At 41.6% G+C, this 27,883-nt stretch overlaps 1 protein-coding gene across 5 annotated transcripts; it reads right to left on the bottom strand.

Annotated features, from left to right (window-relative positions):
* Nucleotides 1-32: 32 nt before the first annotated feature.
* Nucleotides 33-26,548, bottom strand: znf512b (zinc finger protein 512B). Of its 5 annotated transcripts, none has more exons than XM_042409287.1 (18): nt 25,937-26,546; nt 25,533-25,755; nt 23,887-24,021; nt 14,991-15,070; nt 14,713-14,841; nt 14,225-14,400; nt 13,830-14,113; nt 13,650-13,721; nt 12,738-12,872; nt 11,287-11,414; nt 10,001-10,093; nt 7,233-7,331; nt 6,417-6,677; nt 5,938-6,276; nt 5,499-5,600; nt 5,263-5,325; nt 4,915-5,013; nt 33-3,923 (listed from the first exon to the last, which is right to left on the bottom strand). In XM_042409287.1, the coding sequence occupies exons 3-18, from the start codon at nt 24,017-24,019 to the stop codon at nt 3,585-3,587; spliced, it is 2,532 nt and encodes an 843-aa protein (XP_042265221.1). In that variant the 5' UTR covers nt 24,020-24,021; nt 25,533-25,755; nt 25,937-26,546; the 3' UTR covers nt 33-3,584. The 5 variants fall into 5 exon arrangements, with proteins under 5 accessions (XP_042265221.1, XP_042265220.1, XP_042265222.1 ...); XM_042409286.1 differs by having other exon boundaries at nt 26,258-26,546; XM_042409288.1 differs by having other exon boundaries at nt 25,533-25,710; nt 26,258-26,546.
* Between the last annotated feature and the right edge of the window lie 1,335 nt (nt 26,549-27,883).

Genomic DNA, 27,883 nt, shown 5'->3' with positions numbered 1-27,883 from the left:
GTGCGCTGGATAACAAACATAGTTGACACAAATTTAGTCAACAAACTTTTATTAATTAGTTGAGGGATACTAATGCACAGGTAATACAACAAGTTTGGGAGAAAAATTGTAACAGCTCAGACTCAAAGGAGGTGTGACGCCTCCTATGTTAGGTACTATACAGCTTAATTTCAAATATGGAAATCTTTAATACATCATTAGTCTCATTTCACCTGTTACCTATATATCATAACCAGTTATGAGCTACAACATCATCTCTTAAAACTCTCAACAGTTTCACCACAATGGCCCCGACAACAGAAGTGGATGCCATTTCCTGCTTTTCAAGTAGGTAGCATACAAAATGAACCACTGTTGTCCAAATAAAAGGGTAAAATTCTGAGGTGGTCTAATGGGATTTCTAAGGATTAACCTTGGTTTTGGAAACAATATTGCTGATAAAGGGAAGACACTTGAGCCTGCTGTTTCTCCAGGTACAAAAGTCACACCACACACAGTCCAGGTAACTAGAAAGCTCCAACAACACTCCTATTTCAAGCCTATTTCATGGTATAGTAAGTGCACTAAATACAGAAACAAACACATATACATATGCCTTGTTGTCCCATATTGAATAGATGATAATAAAGGACTCTCTCAATGTGTTTGTCATCGTGTACTGAAAAAGCTCAATTTATGTGCATCATCAAAATGGATAAAATAACAGTGTATGCCGACACATAGGCCTACAATGTTCTTTGTGGTCTACAAATTTTTTCAACCTTTTTTTTTTTTTTTTTAGATTTCATAATATGTAAAAAGCATTTTCAAAGCAAACAAATAAAAGTAGGGGAGTGAAAAAAGCCATACAATTTTGAGAAGACACATCAATATCAAAATATCAGCAAGCCAACAAAACCAGCTAAATATGGTGTATTGCTGTACTCTCTAAACATGTTGCAGTTAGCTCACACTGCGGGATAGATATGTGTTTTCCACATCATAGGAAGACAGATAGTAAAGGGTGTGATAAAATATAAAATACCCACTGTTAAAAGCAGTGCTAAACTATCATATTGCAACACCAAAGCTTGTCAGGTAAACACAGTCAATGTGACGTTATTAATGAAACGAGTAACAAGCAGCTGATGAACTGATTCTGTGCCACAGCATAACACTCAACAAAAAGTGTTACCAATTCTGACATCCAGTCTTACAAAGGTGCTAAATGTTTAACACACACACACGCGCACACACACGCATACACATACACACACACACACACACACAAAGGTCTGGACAACTCATATTGAAAAGGTCCGAGGACCAATCAGTGCTTGTCTAACTTTTCCTCTCCACCAGCTGAACCTGGATAGAAGGTAAGAGGTCCATCCCACTAACAGAGACAGACACATGCATAACCATCCCCACCTGAATACACTCCATCAGTTGATTAAAAATGGAGAAATTCAGCTCAAATCTTTGCTTTACTATATAAAAAGGTCACGGCGTAGGGATGACACCACCTGGGACACACAGATAAATTTCAAATGAAATGTTTCTTGAAAATGATCCGTTGACATCAGTGCTTGATTTAAATGATGACATTGACGTTTGTTGGTGCAAAAATTCAGAGGACTTGCCAGTTAGGAGAAAAAGGTAGGATGGATTAGTGGACTTACTGAGTTGTAACAGGTCCTTAAGGTAGAGTGGCAAGTAAAGCACCCTTATTATCTTACCAGAATATCCTCACATTACAACTTTATCCAAAGCTATCAGATTGCTATCTAGGTAATACACACAAGAGAATATAAAATAGATTTATGATCTGTCTTTTTTTTAAGCAAGCAAGTCATTATTTTTATGGACAATTATGAACTTTTCATTTGCTCAAATAATCAATAACTGTGGATTCAAGTATCTACTTTAAACATGTTAAAGTGAAAAATATTCTCTGATTGCACACATTTTAGATTTGAAATGGAAGTAATTTGATAATATTTGTTTGTTTTTTTTAAATATGAAGCTAAACTAACATTAGAGTAAGTGGTAAAGCAGCCTTAAAATTCAACAAGACCAGTTATGGCTTTGTGTGGTGAGTCAAAATTATATGGTCATGTTGGATTACATATACTAACAAGAAAGAGTTAACCATGCTGCTCATTACCCATGTAAAGACAAATTTAGTCTTTCTCTAGTTTAATTTTTCATGAGAGTAAAATATTCCCGCTCCTGTGCCTGACAGCCACTAGGTTAGGTTGAATAATCCCGGAGTGCAAAAATACAAGAGGGGAGCGAGAAGGGTTAAGGGTTAAAGTGCAAGGCAATAACTTTGAGCGTCCAGGAATTAATTCATATACATTACTATAAGTGAATCTTCATTTGCAATTTTTCTGTTTAATAAAAGATTATTTTCTTCAGCCTCTCTATAAAAGATAGCATTCTCTTCTCAGCTCTTTGATTCAAGCTAAAGCAGTAGCCAAAATATGGCCTCTTTTTAAAATGATGTTACCTCATTTGATTGTGCTGCAATGGTGCAACAAGCTTCACACATAATTCATCCTTCTGTCAAACATTTAGCTTTGCCAGTCCTATTTTAGTCAGAATACTTCAAGTTTTTTTTTGTTTAAAATTCATTAAACAATGCCATATTAAGTATTATTGTGATTAACGTATATTCAAACGTTAATCACTTTTTGGGTATTCTGCTTATTAACTTCAGTGTAAAAGAACTGTGGAAATAGTCTTTTGACACTTAATGATGGTTCTCAAAGCAGATACCTTCCATCATTATGTGATGCAGGTAAACTAAAGATAAATGTCACTGAAATGATAGCCACATAGCTGTAGGAAAAACAGACTGGAATATGATTAACAACTGACCGACATTTTAGCTTATATGACATTTGCTTACTTAAAACATAAAAAGTAAAAAACAATAAAAGTCAAATCAGGAAAAAAAAAAGTCAAGTTCAAAACAACATTGCACTACAGCACACACTGCAAAAATTCTGATTGCTCATGATCCAATTGGACGTGTTAGGCTTTGTAATGACAGATGGCATCATTGCTTTGAGTATATAGATATATAGATATAGATATTGTTTATGTACACAGTACAGTATATCTGTGAAAAAAATGTGAAAACACTATCTATAATTAAATGACTTCACCATGCTAATAGAATATCCTTTTTAAAACCTCTCAAACACAACATGAATCTTGTAGAGAGAAGTACACTCCATTTGTTAGGAATACTATTTCTGTTTAGAAAATGCTATTCACGTAGAATTCAGGATTTGATTACTACTGACACCCCTGCTGTGAGTACAGAAACTGAAAGGTGGGCTTTAAAAAGGAGACAAAAGTGGAATGGAGAAATAAAACACTACTGGTACATGAGTACTGTGTATAACAGTAGACACATTAACTGTGGGGTTTCAAAACCAAGATCTGAAGTCTGTACTAAATGTTTTTCTTCCTAATGGTTGATTCATCTTTCTTCTCAGTGCCAAGTCCTTGTGGAGTTAGAAAGGTCTGTTAGCTTCCTGGCATAACATTTACAGTAAGCGTCCACTCTGGCTCCTGGGTCGACAAAAGCAGAGCTACTCTGACAATGACAGCCTCTTGGGTTTGTTTCTTCTGGCGGCCTTGGGCTGTCTGTTTTGGCCTGAATGAGCACTGTCCGTAGGGTCGGGGATCTGGGTGGGAGACTGTGTTGGGCCAGAGAAAGGGGTCACAGCAGGGGTTGAGTTTTGAGGAGTGGTAGGTGCTTCAGTTTTTGTTTGGAGAGGGGCAACCACAGGGGGGCGGTCTTTGGGCTTGCGGCCCCTTTTCTTGCCAGTGGTGGCACCGTTCCTCACCTCAGCTTTAATCCCATTGTCCTCTGGCACTTTAGTCTTGCTACTGGAGACCACTTGACTGGCTGCTGCACGGAACCAGTTCTGAGGCAATAAAACACACGGTTAGTGGTGAACTCAAGCTTTGAAGAAGAAACAGGAACATGTAAACATCTGTATAACCTTCCAATTGTAAACCACAATGTCTGTAAAGAGTACTATGGTGCCCCTGAAGTCCCAAAAAAAGATAATTATTTGAAGTTGGAGTTCGGGACTTTTGTCTCCCCCTTCTGGCAGGGAGAGTAATTACAAAAACACTGTGCTTACGTCATAAGCTCCACCGTAACCTACTCCATCACTACTGTTGTGGCTGTAAAACGGTGGGTAAATTGTTTTGAGTGTCACACAACCCCCCAAAATGACTCGTTTCACTACCAGAATTTGATCCATTTGGTCCGATAACATTTGAAAAGTCTAGAAGAGCCGCATGATTAAATTATTTTATCCCCATTCAAGTTAGCAGAGGGCTAACCAGAAGTTAGCCGGCTCGGCCGGGAGAAGTCTCTGGGTGCGCATTTAAACAGCCAGCGTGGGAATGTCCCTCCAGACATGAGATTTAAAAACTGTATGCTATGAAATACAGAGAGATTTATCTTGCTGTGATAGGCTTAATCAGCAATGTGTGAACTCGTCTGGCAAGGGCTTGAATTTAACAGATGTTCATTTATATGTAAAAGTTCCGCACTGCAGGTTTAAGATGTTCACATTATGGGAATAAGCTATTATACTGTGGGAAAATGTTGTTATTGTGTTGGAACAAGATCTATATGTTGAACATCTCTATATATGAGCCAACATGACCTGTTTCCACAAGTTAGTGACTTTGTTGCACAACACAAGCATCTTGTTTCCCAACAAGTTAACACCATGTTATCACAAGATAAATGTACCATCTTCTGCAACCTGGCGGGGTTGACTCTGTATTAACAGATATGGAAAAACCGCCTGTGACAGTGTAACTACAGTGATACTAAATGACCAACAAAATGGGCTTGTTTTAAGGTTACCTGTGAAGTTAACACTGAGTCTGACCCACCTGTGAGTGTGTCTTGCTGATGTGGTACTTGACACCGCTCTCTGAGCTAAACTCCTTCTGACAGATCAGACAGGTGTACTTCCCCAGTTCTCCACCACCCTGTAACACACACACACACACACATTTTTATTTTTTCTATTGCTTTGTTTTCAAATCAGGTTCAACTTCTTCTTCTACTTTTATTTTTAATTGTTTTTTTTTAAATCATATCTTTTTTTAACTGTTCATGTTTATTGCTATGCTGCATTATATTGCATTGTCTTCTCTTGCAGGGATACATGCAGGTTGCAGAGTAGTAGTGTCTGTAGTGGTGTCAGTGGTGTCTTTGCTGCAGGTGGGTGTTTGTACCTGGCTGCAGTTGGCAAGGTGAGCTTTTAGTCCAGACACACTAGAATAGACAGCTTCACAGTTCTGAGAAAAAAACAAAAAAGAAGTGAACAAACTCACCCAATACACATCCTGTGAAAACAATAGCAAACAATTTTTAAAAATAAACATAGTGCTCAATGGTAAGACAAATCCCTGAATTTATTTTTTTCTTTTATTTAAATATGGGAATTGAAAAAACATGTCAGTGCTCTCACTTCATTGGTGCAGCAGATGAAGCCCTTCTCCTTGACCTGGTTCTTCCAGGTTTCTAGTAACTCTGGGCTGAAGTTGGGGAGGCCAGGACGAGTGTAGTTTAACTGAACACAAAGAGAGCATTTATTAGCAGTAATCTTGGTAGAATCTTGTGTAGAAGGAGCAGATAGACAGGGGGACATATTTATCTCTTGACGTCACTTTTCACCACTTACACCTGGAGTGTGTGTGGAGCCTTTTCATGGAAAGATTGGCTTTGATGTGTGTCAGTGTGTAATCCTGTGTGTGCTTCTGTATGTGTGTTGGTTCTTATATCTTTGTTTACAATGTTGCTGAACATCTGTACCTGTGCAGGTGTGTGAGAGGATTACACATTTATGTCTGCTACTTATGTCTACATGTGGATCATGTGTGCATAATGGATCTACTCTCCATCCTCACCCTCTTGCTGTCAGGCACCAAGTCATCCTTGATGCGGCGTTTGGTTCCCCAGTCTTTGGCCAGCTCATCCTCCGCTATCTCCTGCAGGTGGAACACTGCCACCTGAGCTGACCGGCGCCTCACTCTACCGCTGGGGGTCCGTTCAAAGTCCACCTCCACCTCGTTTTGTACTGCTTTTTCTTTGACTCGCTCCCTGTCCTTTTCTTTTTCCCTGTCCTTCTCCCTGGCTTCTCTTTCCTTCTCCATAGGCTGGCTGGATGGTGCTTTCTCTTGCCAGTCCTTCTTCTCAGGCTGGCTTTGCTCCCTTTTGCCACCTGATGGAGACTCCTCTGAGACCACCTGGAGGAGCAGTAGGAAACTTTGAGTGGAACATGTAAATAAAATTTAGCTTCTTAAAATCTAGTGAAAAATCGTTGTAAACAGTATATGGAAAAAAAAGACTTGTCTCCTGTACTGTAATGTATCTTATCTTTTCTTACCCTCTCTTTGCCAGTGTTGTTGTTGGTGTCAGTGATATTGTCCTTGTTGTTGTTGTTGGTGGTGGTGGTGGCTGTCATGGTGGTGGTGATGCTCGGGGAGTGTTCAGTGCGTACATGGTAGTCTCTGCCAGCCTTGGAGCGGTAGGTTTTCCCACAGTGCTGGCAGAGAAACACAGGCTTCTCATCATCAGAGAACTCTCTTCCACAACGCTTCTGGTGGTACTGGTAGCCCATCAGACTGGAGAAATGGGCTGAACAGCCCTGTATACACATGTAACCCATAATGTTTGTGTGATTGGATGAGGCCAGTGGCAGAAATGAGACAGAATGAAAACACACATTAAGAAGGGAACTGGGTAAGTGGAGCAAAATGGAACAATATTGCTGCGTTTGGTCAATATTTTTGTGGTTAGTGTTAAAAAGACAGGCAAACAGGAAGAAACTGCTCATTTTTCAGCATGAAGACATGCCACTGTAGAGAGTCTATTTTTTGCAGCTCTTTCTCTTCCTCTCTCTGTCTTTTGCACTCCAGTGTGAGTAATGGGAAGCAGGGTGTTGATGTGGTTTTGGGCAACTTGTCAAGAACAAGGCATAAAGGAAAAAGGAGGGAGAGAGGTAAAAGGAGGCAGACACAAAAACAGGGCCTGAGGAAAAGGGAGAAGCAAAATCGAAACTGGCAGATGAGGAGAGAGGAAAATGTGACACAAAAGATAAAAAAAGTTGGACAAATGGAAATGAAGGACACGGGAAAGCAAGGATAGTAAAGAATGAGAGAAATGAAAGAAAGGGACATAGGAAGAAAGAGGGAGTGCATACCTCACTAGGACACTTGATTCGTCCCATCTGTTTAAGCACTCTGCGCAGCCTCTCTCTCTCCTCATGCTCGTCCCCCGTCTGGCCTTCACTCCCCGAGGGCTGAGGGGAACAAACACAATGTCGCATTAGTGTGTCCCACCACAACACCCCCCCCCCCCCCCCCCTCCGACTTAAAAAAAATGGTGATGAAAATGTGTTTTCCATCTCTGGTGTTCACACTGTGCCAGGATCATTAAATGGTTTCATGGTGAGGTTGTTACTCAAGGCATGTTTATGACAACTGTCAAACTCATGTTTTCACTCAAGTGTTGGCTGGTGCCAAACCCCAGCAAAGACCAGAACAACAGATGGCAGGGCTGCCAGGGAGAAGAAAGAAGAGAAGTGCAGGGGACTGGAGAGAGTATGGACTTACTGAGGAATCCCAGTGGGGCGAACTTCATGTGTTTTCTCATGTGTTAACACACAGAGAGAGAACTGAGATGACTGAGACTCAACCCTAGCTTTCTGTCAAGGTAAGGAGGAGATGAGATACCGCCAGAGTACTTCACTAGTCAAGTAAATCACGCTCAAGCCTGCAGGCGAGAGAACAGACACCAGCTCAGCCTTTGATTTACGCTGGCAGGGGAAGAAACCATGAAACTACATCTGCATGTATTCTTAATGCCTCTATGAGACAGAGAAAGAACAAAAGAGCAGGCATGAGAGAAAGAGAGCGAGAGAATAGACGGCAGTATCACAGTGGCAACAGCGACATCAAGGTCAAACTCAGTGGGTGATCCCTGTCCTTCTGTCAGCCCGCTGTGTTTTCCCACACTGCACTGAGGCTGTGCCATGTGACCGCACTGACAACACACTGGACCAAGGGTTAGTGCAAACACCATATCAAATCATATAAAGATCAAATCAAACTGCAAAACACTACTTGTAGAGACAAGAACAATTGGCTCCACGTAGAAATTATGGAAAAATCAATAAAAGATTCAACACAAATAGTGAAAGAACCGGGGACTTTAACAGATGAAACAAAATGACAAAAATGTATAAAGGAGTAAATGAATCAGTAAAATCTTTTTTGCAGTATCCAGTACATGAACACACTTCTATACCTACAGGATATAAAGGTACTGTGGATTGATATATAGAGTAGGAACACTGGAAAATTCAATACCTCAGTGTATCCCAAAGGGTCATATTTACAGACACAACACCTCTGTAAATGTCCTTAGACAACCAAGCCTGTCAGCACTCTCTGTGTTCCATGGCCACAAACACAACACCTAGTACAGTGGAAGCCTCTTTACACAGAAAAAAGCTATTATACCTATCTATACAGTCCAGTCAAAGACCCAAACAGCTTCTGTATATAAAAAATATATGCCGTATACAGAAATATTTGCATAAAAGTCAAGACGACTTGGCCTTTCAGTTTTCTACATACTTAAAAATATGCCCAGAAACACATTAACAATATACACAATAATATAAACAATAATAAATAATGTGATTGCTGCTATTAACTAGATACACAGATATAATAGCAGAAAGCACAGATTTCCTCCTGTCCTCCGGTCTTGGATTTAGTATTTTCTGTTGTTTAAAGTTTTCTTGGGTAAAAAAGAAATAGAGAATATGACATTAGTCAAATGTGCTTGTGATAAAACCTTGCTTTAATCAGCAGCTACTGTAGTCTTATGCACAATCACAGAAGCCAACACACGATCGTAGAATTAACATGATGATGGCTTTCAGTCCGTCACAAAAGTTTTAATTATCTTGAAAATGTTGCAGGAAAGTTTGGTAGTTTGCTAAGGAGAACTACCTGATGAAACCTTTGAGGATCTTAGTTTTAACACACCAACAAGTGCTGTCTCTTGCTCTGCTGAACTGGAATGCCGCCAATAAGGTCAGGGTACAACAGGTCCAGACTGAAGACAAATGGCGGTATCAAACAGTTTAAGTAACCGACAGCTGGCACAGCCATCTATCATTACTTTTAAACTGCCAAACATCACACACCCAAAACCTCCAACACACATTCACATGCGTGTGCACATAGTCTACATCATATACTATTGGCAAATGTTCTCACACAAAAACACAAACACACGTGCGGCATGCCACAAGCTTTTCTACATGTACACTCATTAATCTTTCATGATACATTTTGAATCAGGCAATGTTGAATTATTCAGCAAACATCATAGCAGGACCATTGCTCTAATGCAGAGAGTCATGATAATATCCTAATGAGGCTCTCTACTGTCAGACTTAAAACAGCTGCAAGAAATATGAGCACTTCAAGGACAAGAATACCAATCACCAGTTCAAATGTATGATTGTTTGCAAACCCCAAGATCAACTTTTTAGAGAAGGGCATCACAGCTAACAATGAGTACGCAACAGATTAAATGTACTGTAGTATAGCTCATCCTTATATGGTCATCTACATGTAGATGCTAGACACTCTGCTAGTGTCAGCTTTCACCAAACCCAGTGAAAGCTGACACTGGCGGTAGTATATGGTGGATTTCCATACATAGAGTCATGTGTAAGTGTGACCTCTTTCTGAATGGGTGTGATGCTTTGGTGTGGTGTCTAGCGCCTAACTACCCTGTTCAGTGGGTCAGTGTGACAGTGGTGAAACATGAGCTCTTTGAATCCCAAAACCTTCACAGGGCACCGACAACTGTTTGAAACTTTTGAATTTCACCACTGAAGGTGAGGCATTACAAGATCATATGTGTGCGTGTGCACCTCTGCAGGTGTACCTTGGTGCTGTGTTCAGCCATGGTGTGGTAGTTGAGGCCAGCCTTGGACCTGAACTGTTTGTGGCACTGCTGGCACTTCAGGGCATCCTGGAGCTGCAGGGGGTTGAAGGGGGAAATTATCAAGGAGCCCACTTTTGCTTGCTTTACTCTTTATTGGATCTATCAATATAGCAACATTTCATCTGTAACCTAATAGTGTGTGTTATTAGTAGATAACTGATCAAAACAAAGGGCAAACTTTGGGAACCAGAAAAAACCAATTTAACACACTGTGTTCCTTTTTTGTAGCGTTCTTGCCTCGACACAGTATTGACTTAGTGACACAGGGGTTTTGATGGTGAGTGACCCAGTGGTAATGTGATGATTTTGTCATTGCTTAACGGCAGACTGTCACTTTAATAGAGTCACACAGGCCACTGGGCCGAGGAGCCATTAAAATGACTGTAGGAACACGTCTCTCTGAGGGCCTGGAGGCCACTGCGCCATTCAAGCTGGATTGTCCCCAGAAAAAACTCGATATAATTTCATTGGATTACCTTTTTTCCTGTGCTTCACTTCCTACCTCATTTATTACAACGTTTGAGTGCAATGCAAACAAACGGCGTATGTGTCCGAGCTGAAATGGATCACGGGGGAGGATCCTTGATCCATTTCAACGGATATTGGCTTTCATATCAGAAAAAAAGGAATAAAGGAGACTACATGAGGAAATGGGAGACGGACTTTACTGAGATATAGCCTGATATTATTTCTACAACCTTCTGATCAATATCTTTACTGTAACGGCTCCCCATACCCAGCGCAATGGGGTCCTTAGGGGGGTGTCTTATTATGTTGCAGTCAAAGTTATAATCCAGTGTGGAAATTACAGCTCTGGGTTGAGAGAGTTTTATTTCATACCCAGACAGGAGAAACGTTTTCTAACAATTATGATTCAGAAAAGTCCTGTCAATATGTAAACTGTTTTTTGTTGATATAATATATGGATTCTAGGCAGTTATATTAACACATTATTTGTATTGCATGGTGTCACATGTAACAGAGTAACAGATTTAAGATTGCTTTCCAAATGAACTGCCTACCCACAGCATTCAGCAGGTATTACATAATGGTTTAATATTAAGGACATACATCCAGAAGCGAATGCAGTAAATGGAAAAAAAATCTGGTATTAACTAGTCTGATAGGAAAACAATTTTATTGGTTTCACAGCAAGCTCTAGGAGAAGTTATGACAGCCCACCCACTCCTCTCCCAGTGTGATGGACGGCTGTATCGCCCACTGACCTTCTGGCAAATCTCCATGTGTTTCTTTAGGCCATGGATTGTTTTCCTGGTGACGATGGAGCAGGTGGGACACACCACTTCACCTCGCTCTGAGATTGCTCGCTGCCATTGGGTGTCAGGAACAGCACCTTAAAAACATGAGGATATTACTCTGTCAGCCAATCACGTATTAGTGGTATGATGTCCTTGTGGATATAACATTTCCTTTTGTGTACTTAGTTTCCTTGGTTTCTTGTCTAACAGTTGAATTTTATGCTTGTGTTGGCAAGTAACAATGTGTAGAGAAGAGTCACTGATGTAAAATGATCCCTGACCGGTTGCTTCCTGAACAGCAAGCGAGACCAGAAGTTCTTGATAATAATAAGCTTTATTTTGTATCCATATCATATTCACATCGTATTATACCTGCTATTATTCACCTCCTTAATACTTGGATTAATCATTTTTTTGTCATAAACTTGGTTTGTTTTTAAATTTTTGACATAAAAACTGGCTGATCAGGTCAGCATCAGCTAAGAAGTTTGGCACAAGTTGTCAGAGTCATAAACTCAGTCTCTGCATCCAGCAGGTATTTCATGTCACTTTGAATTGATATTTTAAAAAGCTTTGAACTTGGGGCTGGGCATAAAACTTGACCAAACTGTTTCCATAGAACCAATATTGAAATGGTCAGATAATGAAAGTTTATTCATTCAACAGTGATGGACTTGCTAAGTTGTTTTTTGTAGAAAAAAATATTTAAGCCCCTTTCACGCATGCAGTGCACATGCAACATTTCCTGCATGGACTCATATGCATGTGAATGGTTGCAGGGATCGATATTCAAGGAAATCTGTATTGCCAATTTCCCACCTCAAGACCTAGTAACATTTCAAGGAAAATTCCGGTATGGCTGTATTGTGAATTAAAGCAGTAACATTGCAGAGAAAAGCACGTAAAGGGTTACGTTTGTCTGACGAAAGACGCTTTCACGTGGAGCGAGTGAACCAATCAAAAGACTCTGCTGATGACATATTTGAATCCACCACTTGTTTGTGGTTGCCTTGCCAACGATTTTGAGGGTGATTTGTCTTGCTAACTTGTTGAATACTAAATATATTACAAGAACACTGGTACTGGACAAAAACAGCTCCTTGCCTGCCATGTTCCCGAGGATAATAAGAGCAGCTTCCGCCGCATACACATACAACCCTGCCTTAACCCCCCCCCCTCAGTTGGCATCAGTGTTGCATGACCACCATCTGCTGGACTGTCCCTTGCCCCATCTATTCCATTGCCATGGCATGTGTGAAAAGGTGCAAGACAGAAAATCACTAGCGGTGCCCGAAAGGTTATCCAGTTATTTAATAGGAACTATGTGTGAAAGAGGCTTTACATTCAATAAAGTAAGGTCAAATGATACATTTATATGGGCAAATTATTTCATTTAAAAAGTTGATCTAGGTGTTTACCAGAGCTGGTCGTGGCTGGGTCTTTCTTGGAGGTCTGACTTGAAGAAGGTCTTCTCTGAGGCTCCTCAGTGAACCCACTCCCCTCCGATCTCTTGGCACGGCCTGCCTTCAGCTTCTCCTCCACCTTAGTCATACCTGCAACACACACACACACACACACATAGACACACATAGATACACAGTCATGGTAGTGATTAATACTCCCATTAAAGGTAAAATGAGAGATACAAGCTAAGAGGGACAGATGGAGGACAATGCTGAACAAGAGAAATACTAAAAAAGGGAAAGTTGATACTGGATATAAAAAAGAAAAAGTCTCTAAAGAGAAAAGGGTAGAAAATGACAAAAGGAGGTTGTTTTGAGTTATACTGGAATGGATTGAAAGACAGCATGAGAGAGCAGTAAACTGTGATGAATTATTTGATAAGTGATGGTAGTACAGCTCTGAGTATGCTACAGTATATGAGTCATTGAACATTTTCAGCATGTGAATGAGACAGAAAGAGAGAGAGAGAGAGAGAAGGCTGTGTATATGTTCTTGGTGTGTGAGTCACTCATTCATTAAGCAGGATATGAAACACCTCTACAGTTGGAAAGGTTAAAAGGCCAGTACCAACGATCAGTAGCAGTAGGGATCGTTTACAATCACTCATTATAGCCAATCACATGAGTGGTAAGGTTGATCTGAACAAGCCTCCAACCCGCAATCCCTATCTTCCAACAGTTGTTTCCAATGTTCAGTAATCAGTGATGAATCAGTCAGCACATAATAGCAGTCTCTTCTTCACAACTTCATTTATTCACTTATTAATATCCTGTGCAATGTTGTTTGCTTCTTCTGGCTAAGTTTTCATAATAAAACATTGTTTACTGTCAACAAAAATATGCGGTGAGGGAAATTTTGGATTCTACCTTTCAATCCAAATGTTCCAGAGATAGAAGGCTGCTCTCCAGTGAATTTCTTGGGCGTTTTCTGCTTCCGTCCTGGCTCAAGAGAAAAACACAGAGCAGAGAAGGGTCAAACACGAACACAAGTACGGTGCACATAATGAGAATATGCGGTCCGTTCCAAAAGAAATGCTGTAATCTTACTGTGTCTCATTCGCTCCGGGTCTTCGTCAGGGAAAGAAGGTGGAAGGCTGCCCCCCTCGCTTTCACTGCCCCCTGCGTCAGACGACGTGCTTTGTGACTGCGACTGCTGGGACTGAGGCTGGACTGGCAGGGATTGGTGAATCTGCTGTGAAGGCTGGCTGTGGTTGTGCTGTTTCCTCTCACTCTTTTGGTGGGCCAGCTCTCCGTTCTGAGAGGGCGTCGACACCTCGTGGGTCTTTTTCACTTTGAAGAACACCGGAGAGGGGGGACTGTTCTCCATGGGCCTGAATTCACGGACCCAGCAAGGACAGTTTTGGGCAGTCAGCATTATGACATTACTAACACCATTATGTGGGTCAGTGTGGGTGGAAATTTGAGCTCTAAATTCCAGTCACCTTTTCTTGGTGTTGGACTTGACAGGGGTCTTTTGAAGCTTAGCTTGCTCGTCCTTGGGCTCCATACTAACTCTGTCTGGGTGGTTCCAGAGCTTGTGCTTCTGCAGACGCACCTTTGTGGCAAATGCTGCCTCACAGTAGGGACAGCCATGACTCAGCTTCTCGGTTACAGTGGCCTGATACAAACACAGACGTGAGGAGAGGGGATTTAGAGAGAGAGAGCTCCCTCCCTACACAAAATAGATAACAGTGGGTACCGTAGCTGTTACTGGAAGCTTTCAGTCGACTAATCATATGTTCTTGAAATAGCACAACTAATTGATCATGTATGATCAATAACCACTACATATTTGGAACGTGAGCATTATAAATACTCTAAAAGTAATGTGTTTCTCTTATACTTCACTGTGATCCACTGTTAAAGTCTACTCTGAAGCATAAGGTAGAATTAGCCGCATAGCAGGAAAGAGCAGAGGTTAGTGACTCACCCCCTGGCAGCGTTGATAGTGGTACTTGACGCCATAGATGCTGGGAAACTCTAACCAGCAGCCTGAACACGGACACTTAACCCTGGAGCGGCGCTTAAACTCTTCCTTCCATTGTACTATCATATGGGCCTGCTCAGGGGTGAGGAAGAGAGAATTGAATACATGCAAGGATGATCGCTATACTGTATATTGTGCATATTCATGGGAAGCTGCCTACTCTGTGCAGGAGGAATGAAGCCCACTTCAAACACCCACTCAGTTCAAAGAGAGATACTCACAGGGATGCTTCTCAGTTCCTGCACCTCTGCTTTAGGACGACCTTTCCTCTTCCCCTCTGCTGGCTCATCACACACAGGACCTGGCAAAATGAGAGAGAAAACCATTTAGCGCAGAACACCGCCAGTGCCTCATTATTCATGGAGTATAAATTTTAATTACAATGGGTATCATTAGAATCTCAAACACTAGTTGCATTCAGACCTGCTATGTTCTATATGTATCTTATCTATATGTATCTTCACACTTCTAGATACACTTCCGTTATGTTTCACAGAGCTACACAAATGCTCAACTTGAGTAAAATACCTTTTCAAACCTTCAAAATCCCCGAATATGTTCACAGATTAAAACTAAATATAGATAAAAACACATATGACAAAAACAAATAAGTACAGCTGTGGTGGTGGGTTTGAATAGTAAACAGTGTCGGGATGTCAGGTGTGATTGTCAGAGAAACAGAGGAAGAAAGAGTGCATGTATGAGTCTGTGTATGTACTCTATGTGCATGTGTGTAGGAGTGAGAGGGAGAGAGAGGGCAGTGTGGGTAAAGGCCTTCTCTTGAGCCAAATAGATCAGCTATAAATCGCTAGTGCCTGGGTGAACCTCTGACACAGCACACAGCAGACCGACTGCCTCAGCTCTCTCTGCTCTCTATTTCTCCCTCCCTCCATCTCTCATGCTGCTGCTTCCCTCTTTTCACACCCCATGTCTAGCTTTCTCACTTTCCTTCCTTTTACCTCCCCACACCCTTCCCGATCTTTCTCCATGGGAACTTCAGTGGACAGGCAGTGCACTGGCTCATTACTTCTCTTTTCTGGGCTACAATTAGACCTCTGCACTATCAGCCTTGCACTCCATTTCCTCTATACGGTGTGCTACTGAGGGAGGGAAGATGGAGAGAGCTGAGGATGAGTGTATGCATGTGTAAGAGGGGAGGGAGGGGGGTGGGGGGTGGGTATGGGGGTACGGGGGTGACAAAAGGAGGAGAGGAGAGCAGAGGGATGCTGAGACAGATAGGAGAGAATTGCAGAGGCGGATGACTTCTTTCTCTGACCAAGCAGAATACTGAATGACAGTGCTGCAGGTAGGAGCTGAGCTATACTCTGCTCTTCAAAATGATCTATCTTTACATGTACTCTCAACTCCCCCTGCATTGATCTGGCAAGACCGGATAGCGGCAGCAGAAACAAAGCAAGAGGCAGACAGACAGAGATGCTACTAGAACCTATTCGGTTCTATCAGATCTAGAAAATGTCAAAGGGAAACTACTTGAAGTAGAGATCATGATAGTCCTTTGTTGTGAAGTGGAATGCAGCACTGGTCTTGCATAGACTCTCTTTTAAATCCGTCTCACTTCCCCATGCTGTGGAACATGACATTGTGTCTGCCAACTGCTTTCTTCTCCTGCAAACTCATTGACAAGCAGTGACAGGATGCACACATGCCTTGTGCAGCCCCATTTGTGACGGGTCCCAAACTGGATCAGAGCACTCTGTGTGCCTACCGGGATTATAAAAATGGTTGGAGGATTTTTCATCAAATAAATGAATTGACTTCCTGCCATCAATGCTCATACAAAAACAGCTCATGTTGGCAAAAGGATAGGCTCAGACCCAAAAACATCTCTCTCCGTCAATGATGTTAATGTGTATAAAAAACACTCCAGGCCTAACCTACCATGACCTCCCCCTCTCATTTCCCTCTGTGTTTTATTACACAGTATCAACTTTCCCTTTTTCCCCTCATTTGTCTTCTTTTTGTTTCTCACTCACGAGCACAGACACAAACACAGGCTGACAGATTATATGTAATCTTTTACTTCAGACTCAAAATAATAAGGAAAAAAAAAAAGGCTAGGCTGAATAAAATTGAATGAGAAGTAGCACGATGTTGCTGCCTGTGTTTGGGAACAGTTCATGACACAAGGTGTAAACACACACGCACACATACGAGCGCACAATGATACACACAAACAGGCACACAAAACCATTACCAGTGTGTGTGTGTGTGTGATGTGTGTGCATGGATATGAGTGTATTAATATTCTCCAGGCGGCAGAGCATTTCTCTATTAGCTGTCTGGGTAGCAGCTGTAGAGGTGATGCAGTCGGCGGTGCAGCTCTTGTGCTGAGGAGGAAATTGAGCATGCATTCTAATTCCTGTCTTAGAAAATAAAGGTCTTGTAAAAGAAAGGCATAATTAATGAATTCTGCTCTTGGGAAAGATATGTTCTTGTTGCTATGGGAATAAGATCCACTTGTCTTAGTTATCACTATCAGAGGCCTCTTTCCAGCAAGCAGAACAATTAGGCCCACATACAGCAGGCTAAGATGCAAATAGGCATGTACACACACAAGCCAAGGCAGTGCAGGTGCAAGTGAAAACATACTATAAAATGAAATATATACAACAGCAGACTTGTCTTTCCCGGGGTGAAATATGCAAACACATTAAAATGTATTCAATATCTTTTACTTTGCTTTGCTCGCTTGAATATGGCTAGCACACTCACAACCATTGTCTTCATATGAAACAAAGCAGGCCCATTGTGTCGAATCTAAACCTCGGTTCTCAGGCACAGGCCAAGGGGATAAAACAGCTGTTCAGCTAATGTCAGGGTATGACTCGCTCCCAGCTGTCTGCAACTGTTGCTCCGCACTGGTTAACCCTGACAGAGGAGAGAAGGGAGAAGTAGCGAAAAGAAAAGAGGCAAAGAGAAGAGAAGAGAAGAAGAAGAAGAAGAGAAGAGTCAGGACCCAGGAGTGCTGGCAGCTGCCTAATGATCTCAAATAACCTCTGAGTTCTCCTAGCTACGCCTGCAACTGCTCCCCCTGAGTGCAAGGGTGCACACATTACCAACAAACACACACGCGCACAGAACAGTCATTTGTTTTCCTCGACAAACACTCACACAGAAGCCTTTGTCTGTGTCTGCACAGTAGGCTTTAGACATACTGTAGTTTAGAAAGACAACACACACAAATACAAACACCACTCACCGCTGACACAACTCCATGGAAAGGAGTCATCGGATCACTACTTCCTCAATCTCAACAGACAATAGATGGAGAAATTGATACACCTTGACACAGTGCAGAGTAAACACACTGGCAGAGTGTAACCATCTCCTGTATATGTAAACTATACTGGCCGACAGTTTTTCCTCTGTGTTTTTACTTATGGTGCCATCTCTTACACACTCACTTGTTTATCGGCATGTCAGCACTTTGCCACTTTCACACTCACACACATATGCACAAACACACCTCCTACTACTTCCTACTTTCCTACATGTTATTTTTCATCCTGTGCTCTCATTTCCTCCCTTCTCTTACACACACACACACACACACACACACACACACACACACACACACACACACACACACACATGCACACCCCCACACACACATGCACGCACACACACATACACACACACACACACACACATGCACACACACACACACACAGTATAAACCTTCCCATCATATACGCACCTCTCTTTGAAGACGTCCCCATAATTCCCTCCCAGTCAGGCCTGATTCCAGACAGTGAGTAAGAGGAGGAGAGGTGGAGCAGCACCAGAACAGTCTTGCTACCCAGACACTGACTAACTGAAGGAAAACCAGACTCTCTGGCTCTCACTCTCTTTGTTTTTTCCTCTCTCTCTATCTATCTCTCTCTCTTTCTGCCCTCCCTCTCTCTCTCTTTCTGTGTGACTCTGTATCTATGCGATCCTCTTACATATATCCTGTATACTTGTTGATGCACACAAAAACATTTTTCAACTACTTTGTTATGTTACAGATGTACTTATAACTTCTGAGAAATATTTGCAGAATACAAATTATTTTCTTTGCCTTTTCCCACTCTCTAATAATTAATAAAATGAAATAATTCTTTGCTGGAAATCTTTATCAGTCTTTAAGTGTTACAGTGGGTCATGGACAAAAACCAAAGGCAATAAATGAATGTCATAACCTGTTGAGATCTGACTGTAAAGATGAAACTGAGAAGTGCCAACGTCATCTGTTACTTTTTATGGTGCAGATTTCCTAGGTATGATGATGCTATCAGTTTCATACGTATTTTAAAGCCACAACGTACCTGCATGCACTGTGACAGTTCATTCTTTGATACTACCAATGGGGACCCCAAAGTGGTGAATTATAAGTAGTGGCTCTAAGAGATATATTTGTTAAGGACATAATGCATATTTGTTGAGGACATAATGTATTGTACTACTCTATGACTAAAATAAAAAAAGACTTGGCTTTGAAATCTCCTTACTAAATCACTGGTAATTAGTGCCCAGTCAAAGAAAAGTTAGTGTCCTAAGCAAAAACTATTTTTACTGCTTCCAGTGGTCTGAACTACTGTATAGGGAATCACTTTATGTAGAGGCCAAGACTCACCACACTGACCTGCGGTAGACTATCAGTTTACTAGCCCCACTAAACCACACTTAAAACAGTCAAATCAAAGGAAGGAGCTTAGGTTCGAGATTTCTGCTACATTATCTGGTGACTCACAGTACCTCGGCAGCCTCTTCAGACCTGCATTGATTTTACAGCTTTCCACATCAGCTGCATGCTTCATATTATTGGAAACCTAATCTATTGCCTGATGCCCATTTGGCCCACGGCCAATAGTGTGTTTAGTGACATCCAATCACAACAGCTTCGGATGACTGGCCACATATGTGGCCAGCAAATTCCTGGGAGACGACAGGTGAACTGACAGTGAAGCAAATAAAACATTTTAAAATCTAAGATGACAGGTGGGAGATGACAGGTGGACTGACAGTGAAGCAAATAAAACATTTTCAAATCTAAGACTGACTGGATCGAAAATTAGAGAAATATACACAGATCACTGAGGCATGTTGTGGTATACACACAGTCCATGTACAGCATCCATGAAAAAAGGTACGTGTTTATGCAACAGTGCATACAGTATATGCGAGCCAGACAGACAATGCCTGCTCCAGACTGTTTGCAGTGCCCTCCTTATGGACAGTGACTCACCAACTCAATCTCTACCTTCTTCCATTTCCCTGTACTCCTTCTCATCTGCCATCCTCAAGCCTGCCAAATAAAGGTGTGACAAATATGACAAAGGACTGTCCTCAAAACGAGATGCAGCATCAGGCTGAGAAAAGCACCATAATTCAATTTCATTCCAAAACAAACATTTTCCGATCTATAGCTCTTTATCGATTTTATCTTTTGGTAATTCACCAATTTGAGAGACTCAATGCATCAACAGGTCGAGAACTAGAAAATATAAGAAATATAAGACGTGAAAAGAGTGAGGACGAGTAGTGGGGGTAGCGGGTAAACAGGGTTGTGGGGATGGAATGGAAGCTAGCAGAAATGGTGATGTTGTATAATAATGGTAATAATAATAAGTAGGTGTGACAAGGAAGAGATGAAGAGTTTGAAGGAGGATGAAATGAAAAGGAGTGACAGTTATGTGTGAAGAATGGGACCACAAACAAGTGAGAGAAAGTGAGAGAAAGAAAAAGATAGAGGACGACTGAGAGATTGGTGCTGAGGCAAATATGCAGGGTCAGCAGATGGCGACTATGGGCCTGAAATGAAATGATGTTGTGCAGTCTGTGTAGTTGACTGTCATTTGAGAACACACATGCGTGTGTACACACACACACATGCACACATACATACAGAGACATGTAAACACAAACAAAAACAAACACTCAAGCACAAACTAGAACATTTAACATTCACACATAACCGGAGGCATTCAAACCTATGCAGATATAATAATCCAACCCACTTACTCTCTACCCCTCCCCGTACTGATAGAGACAGCACCTCCTAAGACAGGAGCACCCACCTCCACTACATACAGCGTGCCCAGTGGACAATGTGTCCCGGGATCAGGTAGGGTACTGCACCACTCTCCGTCAAAGAAGGAGGATGTTCACACACACACGCACGCACGCACGCACGCACGCACGCACGCACGCACGCACGCACGCACGCACACACGCACACACACACACACACACACACCTAGACTCTACTCATTATGCTTGCATTAATCTTTGCAGAAACGGGTCTAATCTGAAGGCTTGCCTAAAGAATTTGGCAGATCAGTATTAGCTCTGTCCAAATACTTTTACTGTCAGTAGCTCAGAGCATTGGTGGAGAAAAAAAAAAGACAAAACCACGGCCAATAAGATGTTAATATGAAAAATATCTGAGAGTGAGGAAGAAAGAGATACAAAGAGAGAGCAAGTCACCCTCAAGACCACATCCTTTTCTGTGAGGTGTCTGGTGTGGCAAGGTGACAGCTCAACCACACTACTTACACTCTAGGAAAGCACACGCATCTAATTTGCAGTCTTTGTTTCCATGTATGAAAACACAGAGGAATTTCAAGAAAACCACTGGTATAAAAACAGTCTAGCCAGAAAGCATTTTTTTCAGAGTTACATCATGCAAAGTGATAATACAAAAAGCCATTTCCAAACTTTTCACAGGCATGGAGTGAAAAATGAAAAGCAACCAGCAGGAAGAGGGCAGATTATGTGGTATCTGGTTATCTGAAGAGCACATTGTGTACAATGGGCATAGACTGAGCACTGAAAATCCTCTACAGGGAGCCTTAGATATTGATGCCTTTGTTTCCCCAAACCGAGGCTCACGGCCCCCTTGGGATAGACAAACTAGCGCCAGACTCATTATGATTAGCACTGTAGCATTTCTCCTCATCATTAGATATAGAAAGCTCAAGCCAGTCACTGATGAGTAATAAGTAAAAGGAGGCCAAATTGAAGAAGATGGTTTCTTGTATAAAAAGGCTAAGTATTTGGATATACACAGAGTTGGAATTTTCCTGGAGGAAGCCTAATCACAATCACATGACCCTTTCCTAAAATATTCCTGCTTTACCCTCAAATGCACTTCTGTGGGTCATAACACACACCAGATATGGTGTGGTGGACAGGGAATACAAATGTCACAGTAATCAAGGACCTTGTTGAAATGAAAATGTAAAATTCCTCATGCATCTCTTATGCTCTGCGTTGTGTCTAAATGAATTCATACTGTTATACAGTTACACTAGATTCTGTGTGTGTTCCAGTAGCCTTGTGTTTCCCCTTAAGGTTGCTGGGTGTTCTTAGAGAATCACATAAAACTCACTGGCAATGTTACCAACTAAGCCTCTCTAAAGGCTAGGGAAACCCCTGGTAATGTTCCAGATAAGAGCAACTTTCCAGCCAAACAAGACAATTCTTCAACTACAACATAGTGGAATGTAGATTCATATCTTGGGCAATCAAATTGTGCTGGAAGCTGTCCTTAACACAGACATAAAAAAAACAGTCTTACAGTATCAAAAACACTGATATAATTATTGTAGCTGTATTTCCGAGAAGTTCGGCATTAATGAGAGTCAAACCAGAGCTTCTATGGAAAAAGAAAATGAAACAGACAAGCAAAAACAATAGAGGCTTAAGTTACCGGAAAAAGTCCCGTAAAAACCAGGTCCAAGCCATCACCTGTGATAGCATTACCTCAACACACACACACACAAACACCAACACCCACAATCATCAGCGTTACTCATTACTGAACCTCAGCCAAGTGTGTTTCACTCAATTCTAGCCTTCAGTCTCAAAACGATCAAGGCAGAGCCAACCACCAACTTTGCACTGATTGATTTATAAAAACATCTTGTTTATGGAGTAATAAAGTGTAAAAAATCTATAAAACATAAGACTCTGAGAGGCTGCAGAGAAAAACCTGTCACTCAAATACACTGTGTTCTGCTACAATAAATTCTTCAAGAGAAAAGAAACAACACATCAACCGGCAGCCTGTAGACAACGAGGAGCTGGAGACCATACTGCAAGCCTGTGAGCGCTGACCATCGTAAGGTTAGGCAGATAATCAGAAATTGACATAAAAATGAAAACACTTCAGTAAATGGATTCACCACTGTGAGAAAAAAAAAAAAATCTGCTCTATTCTTTCCTGCACTCTACTTCTATCTTGCAGGATAAGTTTTGCATTACTGTCCACAGCAAGCAAGCAAACACACACATGCACGCACCCTCGCTGGCATGCAAATCCAGCCTAGAGGGCTGAATATTAACACGAAAAGAAAACAAATTGAAGCACCTTAGTCTAGTTTTGGTGCTGTGTGTGTCTGGGTTTGAGAGGGTATTTTGTAGCAACCAAAACAACTGGGTCATATTAAAACAGCCCCAGTTTTCCATGTCTGCCTGACTCTATTAACAAAGTCATGATGATCTGCTGGTTATTGGATTGAAACATAATTCCCCAGTCCGGCTCTCTCTTTCCAAAATCTTCCATCTCCATCCAGATGGCTTGGGGTTTCACTCATGTCAGTGCTTGGCAATACTTGTTTGTTTGGTTTTCTCACTGTAAGGCAGTCTGAGGAAAAATGTTGTAGTTTCCAGGCCCTTCTGTGGCGCGAGGGGTAGAATTACATTGAGGCTGGGGAACCATTGATTCTTAATAAAATATAACCTATTCAAAAAAAAGCAGCAGACACAGTTATGTGTATGGTATGTTGCTCAAAACCTTTGGAAACAACAGCGAAATCCTGAACAGCTAGCCTAGAATTACAAAAGTCCAGCCAATGGAAAGCCAAAGAGACAAATGTGCAACAATACAATAAACTGCATATGTGCTAATATGTCATGTAAGCAAACAAGAGCTATTCTTACACTCCATCACCAAATGGAATTTATCCTGGAATAAGTCCAGGAGCAAACCTGGGTCACACAAACAAAAGCTCCCCCAGCTCCCACATTTTAAACAATCTGTGAAGAAACACAGCACAGATCTAAAGTCGCACGTTGTTTTTATTTAACAAAGTGCGGCGGCTTTTCACTCACTATGTTTGTTGTTGTTTTCAGGGCCTGCCGTGGTTCTAACAGGCTCGTGGGGATGTCCATGCTTGGAGGTCCGGCCCCTTGGCAGCCCTGATGAGGACAGCTTCCCAAGCCTGGGGCCACTTGGGCTCTCCATGCCTGCAATGGTAGTTGAGGGGGCACAAACACACAAGAGATATAGATAGCTGGAGGCAATATTTGGATGCTTTCTACTACCGCTCATTAATCCTGTTCCATTGCTTGTCAAAACATTATTAGCAATGTCCACTGCATCAATAGTCTGTGATGATGTTGTCTCCTTGTTCAACAAAGCAGCTTCTTCATGTCGGCCATCGGTGCTGTCGGACTGAAGGTTATCTGAGTTGGAGGCACACACATCATCTGCAGAGGTAATGAGGGTGTGACCTTCCATGTTTCGTTTCAAAATCAATATTCTGACTTACACACTAACTCCATGCTCTGCCCATTAGACAAAAGGTGAGCCAAAGAGAGGGGAGAGAGGTGGCAGGGGGGTACAAAGCTCCTTTCCTGAGCTGCCTAGCCTTTCTTTTTATTTAAAACCAGTGATGCATCTCTTGATCAGGTCACATGGTCAGCAAGTTTTTTTGCTTTCAGTAAGCTAATCCTCATTTGTAGACTAGTTTATATATTACACAGAATTGTCCAACCATGTGTTCTAGCTTTCATGGCCACAGCATCCATAACAAGTCATATGTCAGCTATGAGTTCTGGGTGCTGAACCCTCATTCCCCGTCAGCGTGGGACAGTCTAATAGATGAAGGCTGACAATCGCTAATTATGCTAAGTGGGACTGATTACGATCCAACATGCTTTCTCTTAGCACACATTCATGTCACTCTCCTAATGAATTACAACAGCACACAAAGGGTCACCCAGTGGGGGCCACTCAGTTTCCGTTTACACGCCATGCCATGCACTGTACATTGAACGATGATGGCTCATTTGTCAACAGTGATAATATGCTCAGACTTTGTTGTTAATAATCTGACTTTAGAGGCATGGTGAGCTCGCTGCACGGTGCAGTTTGCAGAAATAGTGCACACACAAACAGTGGACGCCTTCCTGTTCCTGTATGATGTGTGAACTTGTGAAGAGAAGGGTTGAGAACTACAGACTAGCAATTAAAACTTGACTGGTGAAAAATAATAAAATGACTGAAGTATCCTTTAAATAAAAAAAGCATGATTGTTATATTTAATGGTGAGAGTCAGTAGTGATTTCTATACTTTTTGTATGCAATGCATTTTTATTTCCTACTGTATGTTATAACATTCTTGTAGGATATAACATTTGTTATTTTTGCTCTGCCATTTGTTAAACACCCCTCAATTTTATTTAGCTGGTGTTTCTACAAGTAAATGACAACCCTACATTATCATACATTTAGCTAGACACAACAAAACCTGATGACTCCCACTCACATCTCCTCACACAATCTGCTGACAAACCAACCTGGAAATAAGTATTTTAGCTCCGCACGTGGCACACTGCCATGCTGTGTGTGTGTATGTGTGTGTGTGTGTGTCAACGACAACGAGGTTACAGAGTTGCCTATTTATGTGGTTAACATGAGAATAAAAAAAAATAATAAAAAAGAGACTTTCTTCCTCCTGCTCGGCCACACCTACCTGAACTGTCGGGCAGTCACCCAGCACTAGGGGCCGGGTGGCCCCGGGTCACCCACGTGAGGGAGGAGGGGGGGTCAGGAGACAGGCACCTTAAGTGGGCGTTTTTCCACCAATGTTATGTTACATGGCAATCACACCTGCTGTGCGTCAAGGACCGGTCAGACCGGGGTTGGGGGGCCTGAAAGGAAGCGGACAGTCGTCACCGTCGTCCTGTCCCCCAGCTCTGCAGACGACGACGAGGTGGAAGAAGAAAAAAAGAGCACGGGCAGGAGAAGAGAAATTACAATCTCGCCTGTACATGAAAAGAAATCCTGGATACTTTCACCTTATTCCCAGTTTCCAATTGCCTTGCCCCCCCCCTCCTTTCCTGCATTAATATGTATACCACGAGGCACTTCTCCAACCTCTGTCTTCTCGTTAAACACTCCAGAAATATTAGAAATAGCCACGAAAGATAGGTAGGTCCCCGACTCCTTGAGGAAAAATATTAGAATACGGGATGGTTTATATAGGCAGTGAAGCAAAATGGCGACTTTATTACGAAGGAGGAGTAAAAAAAAAAATCCTTGCGCTGGCTGGAGCTAAAGGGAGGCACAAAAATATGTTTAGTGCATTAATTTCGACGACTGCGAGACAGTTGGTTAGAGTAAAAGAAAACGAAGCGAAGGAAAATCAGCAGAAACGCCAAACCTCGGTCGGTTTTGGTACACTCCTCGGTTCCTTACCTCGGGATTATTTCGGTTTTGGATATTATCTCGGCGGCCGTGTACAGTATTACAGTAATGTGTGTTGGGTCATGCGCGTATCCACTCCACCTTTGACAGTTGCAACTACAGTCTTGAGGCAACTTGCAAACTCTCGCGTTATTATTATCTATATCGAGCGGATTTAATATTGGGGTTTCTGTCAAATAAAGTCGCTGCGATACCGGCTCGTGCTGCTCTTCCGACGTAACGGCGCTCGTTCCTGACGAAAAAAAAGGGGTCAGGGCTTAAATTCCTTAAATCAACCTTCGCCAAGTATTTTAATCTAGTTGCTGATATGTTCTCCCGATGCGTCTTCCAACCTATAGCGGTTTTAACAAATCAGACAGAGAAAATGGTTATAGTCCAGTCTGTTGTAGGTTATTCTAGTTGTCATTACCTTACTGTAGGCCGATGCTTTAGTCAGTCACTGCCAATACCCCTCTCCAAAAACCACTGGAATAATAAATATGCCCAAAATTTGGAAAAATAAAAAAAATGCTGAATTACAAGAATTAGAGGAAAAAAGCTCTACATAGCAACACATATAATGCATTTGTTCATTATATATTTATATATATATATATACACACACACACATATATATATGGCTTTATAATCCTCAAATTCAAGGTCAATATTAAGGCTATTAATCCTATTTATGTTAATGACAGCTAAGGCCTACAGTCAATACACTATTGGAGTTTTAATTGCTGTAGCTGCTACTGCTGGTTATGTGCACAATACTGATATTTCCCCCATGTAACTGAGCTAATAATAAATGTTTAACATATGGTGTGAACCCACATCTTCCCTGTATCACAGCTCACTCAATGAATCATTCACGGCATCATTGCCACCTCGCTCAGTTTCAGTCAAAACACACACAGAGAGGTCTCTCTCTTTGATTGGTGCCAGTTATCGTGGCCTAATATTTCCCATTAGTGGAAATCATCTGAAACCATGATGTAATCTACGTGTAAAAATTGTTTTCAGTATTGCCAGTGGAGGGCAGGAGAGCCTCATTTTTGTTTGACTGTGCCGTATCAGCCCACAGTATCACTAGTGTTTAAATAACTTGAAATCTGTTTTGTTAAATTAGTATTACTTTTAAATCAAAGAGAGAGAAATGACAACATTTTCATTCATTGATCACTGAGTGCCACACAAAACAGAGCAGTTTTATAATATTAACCTGCACAAAATGAACAGCCAAGTTATGAACAAAAGTAACACAAGAGAAGACAGCATTAATGAATCAAATGATTAAGGTAGCAATAAATACATTTCCCAAAAGTCAAAGTTATAAATGATTGCATACAAAGGATATGTCTCAGTTTACAGATTAAGAAAAATATATGTCACTTATACTTCTTTAATAGTAATATTAGAGTTTATACTTACGGTTGTAACTGCCAAGGGATTACTTCCATTAATGTCCAACCTGGGTTTGTCTGCATCAGTGTTCCACTAAGGGGCAGTGTTGTCTTGTGAGTCATCAGGAGCTGCGCAGGGATCCCCATTGCATCTTTGTCACTTTTAAATATGTAGCTGGTTTATGTGTGTTGGTAAAAACACATCCTGGGATTTACCAGATATCTGCTCACT

Source organism: Thunnus maccoyii, chromosome 4 (genome assembly GCF_910596095.1).
Source record: "Thunnus maccoyii chromosome 4, fThuMac1.1, whole genome shotgun sequence".
NCBI lineage: Eukaryota > Metazoa > Chordata > Actinopteri > Scombriformes > Scombridae > Thunnus > Thunnus maccoyii.
The sequence above is the reverse complement of the archived record's forward strand: the minus strand, read 5'-3'. Positions and strand labels throughout refer to the sequence as shown.